Below are 11,208 nucleotides of genomic sequence, written 5' to 3' on the forward strand. Positions count from 1 at the left end.
GAACAGATGCAACCAATCTCGGTATTGCACAAATTGAATCATCTCATACATTTCTTGTTCCTTATGAATCTTACGATCAAAGACTCTCCCAGTCAATACCTTTTGGGATTTGAGAATCTAATTTTTCTCTTTCCTAGTGAGACTCTCTAAATAGGTTTCTAAACTTTCCATGTTTTAGATGAGGTACCTGGTCCATCTACTCATTCACTAGTTTCTTAAGGTTATCAATAGTTTGCTCCACTTTGTTTTTATCCTCCACATTAACTATTTTATCAGGAGGAGAAATAGTCTCACTAGCCTCATTCCATTGCTTTGCATTTAGTTATTGAGTGGTGGCACATTTACTGACATGACCTAACTCTGGTCCTTGTCGTAATGGGCATCCCAAGTCTAACTAGGACTGGGGATAGTCCCTATTACCCAACCTAACCACCTATATCCAACCATACATGGATTGAATTTAGAAAATATAACATAATAGCGTAATTGTTCTCATTAAGACTCTGGGATAGGGTCACAACCGTAATAAACCCAACTGAGTCCAACATTACCACACCAACCGTCCAACCATACCAAAACAAACCATAGACCATAACCAAAGGGATACCAAAACTTAATAGTAAAATCAATCATAAAATGTAATAGGATGGAACAACCAATAATATCGTCCAATGATGTCATTCCACCGACTTATTATAATGCCAATATTGACACCAATACTGATCCCACGCATACCAACCCCCAGAAGTACCACAAAACCTCTATCCAAAAGAGTAAGAAAAATTTAGTTGGGACATGCCCCCAACCATGGCCAAAACCAATATCCAAAATAAAAGAAAAATGGCTAAAGAAATCTATAACATGAAATAATGCCTCCCAAAAGGATGGAATCTTACCACTTTAGTCCAAATACTGATACTGAAACTGCGTGCTAAATAGGATGAGTAGAAAGACTGGTTTCAGCATAGTGTGGGTTTACAATCACCAGTAGATGGGGCTAGTGAGTAATCGGTAGCATGAATCTCAGGATAAAGATAATATAATGCAGTTATAAAATCAAGAAAAACCATCCATAATGCATGCAACCATACATATATATGTTTCAGGAAAGAGAACTAGGTTTAGCATGCATTTAAAACCTTTATACCTAGGTTGTGTAGTTTGGCTATCCTAAACTACCCACGAGCTTTATGGGTTCAACTCTCTTTGTTGAAACGGCCCAGTGCATGTAGCCGCATGACTAGGGAATATCCCATGGGATAACTATTACATCCCCCAATATTAACTGTGACACACGCACTCGGCCATCAAGACCTCTTATATTGGCAAATATCAGAAACACCCAAGAATGTGACCTTTCAAAAGTTTTTGGTTGATTGGTGATGATCATGATATGTGTTATGTTGTAACCTTGTCGTGTGTTGTTTTTAACTTGTGTAAAGGTTGCCATGTTGTATGTTGATGTGTTAACTTGTTTATATACTTGATTTACCCTTCCTTCATGGATAAATGATCCCATGTGGGGAATAAGGGAACCACCTAGACTTTGAACCATTGAAAAATAACTCCTTTTGATATCTCTAGGGTATTTATGGTTGAAGGGCTTGAGTTGTACCCTTTGTCATGACTCGTAGCCTTTTACCCCTTCACTTTTATTCCTTGAGAAGTTTGTTAAGGTATAATACAATATCCTATACCATAATGCCATCCGTTGGTCGTAACCATGCATATGATTCGTATACTACCAAATTGTATGGAGTGAAACCTTAAAATTGCATGGACTATTTTGGTCACAGATCAAGCTCATGATTAGGACATGAGTCGCACCCTTGGTTATGAATAAAGGGTTCCCTCTCATACACATAATAGTATGGTTGATCTAGGATAAGCCTAGGGTATGATTTAGGGTACCACTCATACCCTAGGTCATGATTACCATTGGATCTGTGAGGTGGAGTCGTACCCCTTCACTAGTGGACTTTCCATCTCTTATCAAAGGAATTTTTGGTCATTTACCTTGATTAAAACCCTAATTCCACTAAATATGTAAGTCATGGTAGCATTCTATGTCTTCATTTACAGGACTTAAACATTCCAAACACTCTAAAAATCTTCTTGGAGAAAGATTGGAGGCTAGGGTTTCGAAGGTATGAATCTAGTGGCAAGAGGGAGTCAATATTCTTGGTGATTCAAGTTGTTTAAGGCATGAATATCTTCCTATATTTAAATAAATATAAAACTATATATTTCAAACTTGTATTAGTAAGTGTTCATGGTGGTTTTGAATCAAATGAAAATGGTTTCGATACCTAACAATGAATAATGATGATTCTGGCTTATGCTTGTGCTGATACACACTATTTATGGTAGATTTCATATGTGGATGCTTATTGTAGGTTGTTTAATATATGGGTATTGAGTATCCCTAATCTAGATAATATCTACCATGTAAATTACCTTATTAAAGGCATGCTCATAAGGTGTTTGTGAAAATGTCTAAGTGATATAAATAGTTACAAGTTGATGGTGTATTGAGTTAGGGTAATGGCCCAAGTAAGTATGAATGATAGATAAATGATGTTGTAAAAGTTATTGTAATCCTTGTCTTGTGAAAGTGATAACCTTATTGGTTAATGGTTAATGGTTAATGAGAGGGTTAAATCCTAGGCAAGATAATGAGTTTAAACTGTGTATTGAACCAAGTGGGGTAAAACTATGAATTAACTTGCTAATGAAAGTTGAATAGTTTGTGTGGTTCATAATGACAATAATTTTAATTATGTGATGAAATCAGTTAAGTCATTGGCGTACTGAAATGGTTGAGCAATGAAGGTCCCCATGAGGTCCATATGATCATGTAAAGTGTTGAATTTGGTTAAATGTGTTAAAGCCCTTATGTGTGGAATTGAATGCATGTGAATGCTTAGTAAATGATTTGTAAAGGCGTTGTTGGACAATGATGACTAAATGCATATCCTTGATGATTGGTTGACTAAATGGTCATAGTCCCTAAAGTATAAACTCAAATTATGTTTGAATAAAAGGTGCATATAAGATTAATAAGTATGAATAATTGTTAGTAGGAGTTTTGATGACCATGAATAAACTTGTAGTATGTTATGAACTAAGTCCTTGGGCCTAACCATGTCAGCAATGGCCAAAGGGGCCGGTAGAGATCATGTGATGGCCTATGGTGTTGATGTGCAACCTTGAGGGCTTGAATGCCTTGATTCGGGTTGAGTTCATATGTGTTGAATTGAATGGGTGCTAGTATATGTATAGATATGTATTGGTTTGTAATCCAAGCTTTCTTACCATATAAGGCATGTTTGTTTGTGGTCCAAGTCTTCATACCACATAAGGCGTGTTGGTTCATGGTCAAAGTCCGCTTACCATGCAAAGTGTGTTGGTTTGTGGTCCAATTCCACTTACCATATAAGGCATATTACTTTGTGGTCCAAGTCTTTTTACTATGCAAAATATGTTGGTTTATGGTCCAAGTCCTCTTACAATATAAAATGTGTCAGCTCGAGGCTCATGTCCCCTTTCTTATTATAGCGTAAAGGATTCTATGTGTCTAAAATATAAGGGTGGAAGGTTGGTAGTCCTTAACCCCTTGTATCATGAATGAATGTGTCATAAATGATGTTACAACTTGTTTCATGATTTGACTTGCTGTGTCACTACATGTATATGTGTCTTCAATAAGCCTATTCTTATGTAAATGTGATTTCATACGATAAATTGACATGGATTGATCAAATGTACTATTTTATCCTTATCCTTGAGTTACATGCTAGCGCTCCAACTGCTAACTATCTTTGAATGCTACGTCCCTACATGACTGATGTTCTGCCTTTTGACAAAATATTTTACATCTTTTACAAGGGGTAATTGTGCGTTTTTAAGCAACTGTTGTTGTATTTGATGCTGGATTTTAGTGTTTTCAGGAAAAGGAGTTAGAAATAGAAGTAACTTGGAGAAGCCGAAGCTAAAGTCATTTGATGGTCGAACTGAAGGGCCATCACCTATTGAAAGGACCTTCAAGACATCCGTCAGACCTAAATAGAATGGAAAAAACTGAAGTTCCAAGTGACGGACCATTAGGACACTGACGGGCCATCAAGCTTGAGACAGAGCTATACAAACTGAGGTTCAAATCGACAGTACAAGTGATAGACCATCAGGACTCTGATGGGCCGTTAACTTGGCCGTCAGACATGAGACAAAACAAGGCTTGTTAGATACCCAAGCAACATTCCAAGTAATGAATCGTCAGGACACTAACGGACCATCAACCTGGCCATCAACCATGACACAATGAATTTAAATTCAAATTCGGATTTCCAAATACTTGGGAACATATAAATACCCAGTTTAGGGTTAGAGTAGATATATTTCATTCATCTTTTATCATATTTCCAACTTTTAAAACACATTGTACGTATTACTCTCTGAGATTACAAGCTACTATTGTTGATCTGAAGGTTTTAATCATTATTCTCACTGATGATGAAGAAAAACTATGGGAAATTTTCTAAGTAATTCTTTGAATTAAGTTATGAAAAGAACAATGTCTTCTTCTTCTTCTTTTGAGATGTGTGGCTAAAGCTCCCATAAATAGGGTTATGAGAGTCTTGATGTGATTTGCTAATTGGGGTTGTGAGAATGTTTAATTTCCATGAGTAATTGAGATTGTATAAATTACTCTTCACAATTATGACCTTTCTCAATTTCAAACATGGAGGGTGAGCCCAAGAATATCACTTGTTTAAGAAGAAAAGTGTATGTTGGGAAAAGAGGAGAGGGAAAATAGGAGATTTATAAGGAATTTAAAGGCTCCAACCTTTGGGTTAAGGGTTGATGCCTTAACCAGATCAATCCACTTGAGAAATCAATTGAATAATTAAGTGTGTTCTTTGAGTTCAAAATAATTAAAGGATAATTATCCATTTAGGTTGAGAAACGAATGGGTCAACTTTAGAATTCAATAATTCTTGCAATTGCAGTTGTAAATTGGGAATTTAGAACAACTCACAACCCTAAATGCTTGAACATCTTGGTGAACATAATTCTTGTTTGATTAGTCTCACTAAATTAAAACTTAACACTAGTTGTTACAAACTTCAAAATCTTGTTAACAAACTAAAACCCTCTTTACCTCAGACCCTTTGATCAACAGTCTATTAATAATCATACACTTATTTTGCACAGTATTCCCTGTGGGATTTGACCCTAACCCAATTGGGTTCTTTATTTGACAGTGACTGCTTACACTTTGTAATGAGAGTTATAATTTGGGCATATCAATTTTTGGTGCCGTTGCCAAGAAATACGATTGTCAATTAATTTTATGAGTGTTAATTGACATTTTCTCAAGTTCCTAATTTTACTTTTATTTGTTGTGTTTGATTTTTACAGTATCTTTATTTTGCATTCCAAGTACGAGGAGGTCAGGAGAACCATTATTACCATATTATTTGAAACCTCAATTAATTGGCAGAATTGAAGATCAGCAAGAAGCAAATAGACTAGCCTCCTTAGCTAGAGCTCAATTGTATCAACAAAATAATGGTCAACCAGCTTGAGTTCCTAACCCAGTTGAGGATGAATTGGGAGATGGTGATCTGATTAACCCTATAAATATGAGGCGTGCTGAAAATGTAGATATGTTAGTGAATAGGAATCGGGTAGCTAGAGGATGAGAAAACTGCTAACCTGCTGTGGAGTTTGAAACTGATGAGGAAGATGACACAGATTTGGATGAGACTGGTGCAATAGGAGCAATTATTCCACTACCATTAGGACCAGGAGTGAAATTTAACATCATAAGCACCATGATACAATTGCTTAACCTTAAAGGGTTATTTAGTGGACTTCTAGGGGATGACCCAAATATGCCCTTGGTGAACTTCATCAACATCTACAAATCTTTTAAGAAACCTTGGAGTTGGACAAAATGAAATTTATTTGTTTTATTCCATTGTCTCTATCTGGGAAGGAAATAATGTGGTTGAATGTGTTGGCTCCTGATTCTATACAAAACTAGAGACAATTGAAAGGAGCTTTCCTAGAAAGTTTCTTTTGGCCTTCCAGGATGTTACAATTAAGGGATGAGATTAGTAACTTCAGGCAGTTACCGAATTAGGAACTCCATGAGACTTGGATGAGATTCAAGAAGAAGTTGACATAGTGCCCTAACCATAAGATGACCGATGAGCATTTGATATAGACATTCTACAAAGCTTTAAATTCCATCACTAAACCAACCGTAGACAATACTGTAGGGGGCATTCATGGAGCTTACTTTCTTTGAGGCTACAGATATGTTGGAGTATTGACTAAGAAAAGTATAGCTTAGCGTACTAGGAATTCTGTGGTAGCAAGCTCCACTATGTCTAGTGGTATGTTCGCAAAGTAGCGATAGAAAGGGGAAGAGCATGACCAAGACATGGTGCATATGAAGGCCCATATGGATCTTCTCATAAAGCATTTACTATCTAGAAAGACTAAAAAGGTAAAAGTTATTGGGTCATATTGTAGAGATGATTCTGATTCTGAGGAGAAAGCTAATTATCTTAACAACCAGGGGGTTTCCAAGGCAATAACTAAGGGAATTAAGGTCGAACTTATTATGATAAATCTAGTTATATAGATCATGACCAAGGGAGCTAGAAAAATTAGAACGCCAGGAGTGATTTATATATTCCTCCTGGAAATCGAGAGAACGCTACTACTAGTTTAGGTAAGTTGTCCATGGAGGACTTGATGGAGAAGTTATTAAACGAGGTTAAGTCAACTAATGCTGATGTGATAATGATGAAGGGTGACTTATCCTCTATAAGTTAGTTGGTTGATTCACATTCAACTTTAATAAAATAGCTGGAGCTGCAGATGAACCAACTTTCAGTGGCACTTAATTAGAGAAATAGTGGTACTTTACCAAGTGCCATGATACTAAACCTTCAGAATGATGGGTCTTGTATAGAGATTGCTACCCACAGTGGTAAAGTATTATTGGGCCTTTCAGTGGGCAAACCTATTATTGATGATTTGGTAAAATTTGATAAGGAACAAGAAGAATACCATCCAATGTAGTTTGAGAAGCTTGATATTTTTGACGTTCTATCTAACCATCAGAAGAATAATGAGTTAGAAAAGATAAGGGAAATGAGGGAGAAGTAGTGGTTAAAGTAATGCCAAACCACTTTCTCTATTTCCTCATCGATTGAAGAAAAAGTTAGTGACACTAAATTTAGCAAGTTCATGGCAATGCTAAAACAGTTGACTATGAATGTGCCTTTGGTGGAGGCACTTGGACAAATAATTGTCTATGCTAAATTTATGATCTTGTCACAAAGAATACGATGGTGATCTATGAACCAGTGGACAATCTTCATCATTGTAGTGCCATTTCTATAAGATTCTTAGTGCAAAAGAAAATGGATCCTAGAGAATTTACCATACCGTATACTATTGGATCACTGGATTTTGTGAAGGCCTTGTGTCATATTGGGGCAAGTATTAATCTGGTGCCACTAGCAGTTTATAAGAAGTTAGGTTTGGGAGATCCCATGTCCACTAACATGAGACTTTTAATGATAGATAGATCAGTGAAGCGACCAGTTGGGGTGTTATATGATGTGCTTGTGAAGGAGGCTAGTTTTATTTTCACTGCAAATTTTGTGATCCTAGATTGCAAGGTGGATTTTAAGGTGCCCATAATCTTAGGTAGACCTTCTCTCAAAACTAGGAGTGTATTGATTGACTTGCAGGCAAATAAGCTGCAGTTTAAGCTCAATGATGAGGTAGTATAATTTAATGTGTGCCAGCCAGTGAACCAACAAAATTAGATGAGTATATTTTCTGTTGTTGATGTTTAATATGAAATGAGCGAGAGGTGCCGATCAAGGAGAAATTTGCTGTTGAAACTTTGGCTGTGGTCTTGACGAACTTTGATAGGTAAGGTATTGAAGAATATGAGGAAACCGTATGTTCCCTTACAGGAATGAGATCATATCCATATTATCCCAAGAAGTTGGATTTGGACCTCGAAAATTGCCTAACACCACAGGCTAAGCCATCCATTAAAGAGCCACTAGTGTTGGAGTTGAAGTAGTGACCGAGCCATCTATGGTATCTATTTTCAAGTAGTGGAAATACTTTACCTGTGATTATTGCAGCAGACTTGGGTGAGTAGCTGGTTGAAGCCCTTATTTCTATGCTTAAGAGATACAAAAGGGATATAGGATGGAATATTGCTGATATTATTGGTATTCCTTAGTTGTATGCACTCACAAAATTCATTTTGAGAAATATTGTACACCAACTATTGAGCATCAATGTAGATTGAACACACGGATTCAAAAAGTGGTTAAAAAAGAGATTATTAAATGGATTGAAACAGAGGTAGTGTACCTCATCTATGATAGCAAGTTGGTGAGTCCCGTGAAATGTGTGCCTAAGACAGGGGGCATGACTGTGGTTGCCAACAAGAAGAGTGAGTCAATTCCACTTAGGCTAGTCATTGGGTTGAGAGTTTGTATGGATTATCATAATTTAAACTCGTGGACTCTAAAGGATCATTTTCCAATGCCCTTCACGGATCAAATACTTGACCGCTTGGCAGGAAGAGGTTGGTAATACTTTCTAGATAGGTATTTGGGATACAACTAGATTTCAATTGCTCCCGAAGACTAGAAGAAGACAATATTCATGTGCCTATACGGTACATTTGTGTTCAAATGGATGTCATTTGGTTTGTGTAATACTCTCGCCACTTTCTAACGGTGAATGACGTCTATCTTCTCCGACATGGTGGAGGACACCTTAAAGGTGCTCATGGATAATTTCTCTATGGTAAGTGTTTCTTTTGAGTTATGTCTGGTAACCTGAGTAGAGCACTGTAGAGATGTGAGAAATTCAATATAGTGCTGAATTGGGAGAAGTACCACTTCATGGAAAAATAGGGCATTGTTATTGGACATCAAATTTCAGCCAAGAGGATTGAGGTCGACCTGGAAAAAGTAGAGGTGATAGAGAAATTACCCCCTCCCATCTCTGGGAAGAGAGTTCGTAGTTTCTTGGGACATGCTGGATTCTACCATCGGTTTATTAAGGACTTATCCAAAATTGCAAATCGACTGTGCAAATTATTAGAGAAGGAGGCTAAGTTTGTCTTTGATGATGATTGTAGGACGCCATTTGAATGCTTTAAAGAAAAATTGGTGGCTGCTTCAATTATTGTTGCTCCTGACTGGTCCAAGCCATTTGAAATCATATGTGATGAAAGTGGAGTGGCACTTGGGGCTATGCTTGGCCAGAAGAAAGAAAAATTATTTCACCCCATTTACTATGCGAGCACGGCATTGAATGGGGCACAGAAGAATTACACTGTTACCGAGTAGGAACTTCTTGAAGTTGTCTATGGTTTTGAGAAGTTTCGTTCTTACTTGTTGGGAACTAAGGTGGTGGTTCATACAAACCACACTTCCTTGAGATATATGATGGAAAAGAAGGATGCTAAACCATGGTTAATCAAATAGATACTGCTTCTACAAAAGTTTAACTTCGAGGTCAAATACAGGAAAGGATGTGAAAACCAGGTTGCAGACCATCTATCCAAACTTGAGGGAGATCAGGAAATCACTAATAAATATGAAATTGATGATGCATTCCCTGATGAGCATATCCTTGCTGCTGTCATTTAAAGAGTACCTTAGTACGCAGACTTTGCCAACTATCTGGTAAGCAATCTTATTCCTGAAGATTTTTCCTTTCATCAGAAAAGGAAATTCCTTCATGATGCCAAAAGTTACTTCTGGGATGAACCATATCTATTCAGGCATTGTACTGATAATATTATCTGAAGATGCATCCCAGCTGTTGATATGCTGAATATTTTGGAAGCCGGCCATGTTTCCCCAGTTGGGGGTCACCATGCAGGTGATTGTACCACAAGAAAAGTGCTGCAAAGTGGCTAATATTGGCCAGCATTTTTCAAGGATGCATACAAATTTCTGAAGAGATGTGACCAGTGTCAGAGGAAAGGCTGAATTTTAAAGCACCATGCGATGCCCATGACAAAAATGCTGAGGCTGAATTGTTTGACATCTGGGGTATTGATTTCATGGGGCCCTTCGTCAGTTCCTATGGGCTGAAATACATTTTCATTACTGTAGGTTATGTATCCAAATGGGTAGTAGCTATGACTCTAGCTAACAACGAAGGTAAAAGAGTAGTTTTTTTTTCTAAAAAGGAACATATTCTCTCACTTTGGAGTACCACATACTATCATAAGCGATGGAGGATCTCATTTTTGCAACAAGATGTTTAGGGATACCTTGGCTGAACATGGGGTGAAACATCACAAAGTAGCGACTCCATACCACCCATAGAATAATGGGCAAGTGGATATTTTACATAGGGTGATAAAGGCCATCCTAGCCAAAATGGTAAACACAAGCAGGCAAGAGTGGTCTTGAAAGCTCGATGACACCTTGTGGGCATATCAGACTGCTTTTAAGACACCCATTGGGATGTCACCATGCCAGATAGTCTATGGAAAAGTATGTTATTTACTAATAGATTTGGAACACAAGGTTTTATAGGCATTCAACAGGTTAAATTTGGATTGGAAAGGGGCATCGGAGCTAAGACTGGGGCAACTGAATGAGATGGAACAATTCTATCTCTAGACTTATGAAAGAATAGACATATACAAGAAAAGAATGAAGAAATATCATGATCAAAGGATTAAAAAGAGGGATGGTCAAAAAGGATATTGGGTATTATACTTTAACTCCAGACTGAAGCTCTTCTTCGGTAAACTTAGGTCTAAGTGGTTAGGCCCATTTAAAGTTACACACGTCTACTCATATGGAGTAGTTAAACTTACAAATTAAGTTGGAAGCATCTTCAAAGTCAATGGGCAATGATTCAAGCTATATATCGGTCCAATGGACTCAGTTAAATACTTAGGTACTGTCTATCTCGATAAAGACTGAGTAATCAAGATTACTAAGTTGTGCTGCGACATTAAATCAGGCAGTAGTGGGAGGCAACCCATAATATATTATTGTAAGCATAGTTAGAGTTATTTGTTTATTTTGGTACAATTTGAGGTGTTTAAGGAAGTGAGCAGGAATGGGAATGTAGAAAAGTAGAAACTAAATAATTTGAGGGAGTCCGACGGGCACGTTGACAGGC

The 11,208-nt window shown here is 37.3% G+C and overlaps 1 protein-coding gene across 1 annotated transcript; it reads left to right on the forward strand.

Moving 5' to 3' along the window:
* The first annotated feature begins 7,367 nt into the window (after positions 1-7,367).
* On the forward strand, positions 7,368-7,817 carry LOC124887743. The gene has a single exon (XM_047397659.1). The coding sequence runs from the start codon at positions 7,368-7,370 to the stop codon at positions 7,815-7,817; it is 450 nt and encodes a 149-aa protein (XP_047253615.1).
* Positions 7,818-11,208: the final 3,391 nt, after the last annotated feature.

The sequence above is a fragment of the Capsicum annuum genome, chromosome 10 (assembly GCF_002878395.1).
Source record: "Capsicum annuum cultivar UCD-10X-F1 chromosome 10, UCD10Xv1.1, whole genome shotgun sequence".
Taxonomy (NCBI): Eukaryota; Viridiplantae; Streptophyta; class Magnoliopsida; order Solanales; family Solanaceae; genus Capsicum; species Capsicum annuum.

Coding starts and splice junctions, on each gene's coding strand:
- LOC124887743 (XM_047397659.1), top strand. CDS start 7,368: ATGGTGATCTATGAACCAGTGGACAATCTTCATCATTGTAGTGCCATT.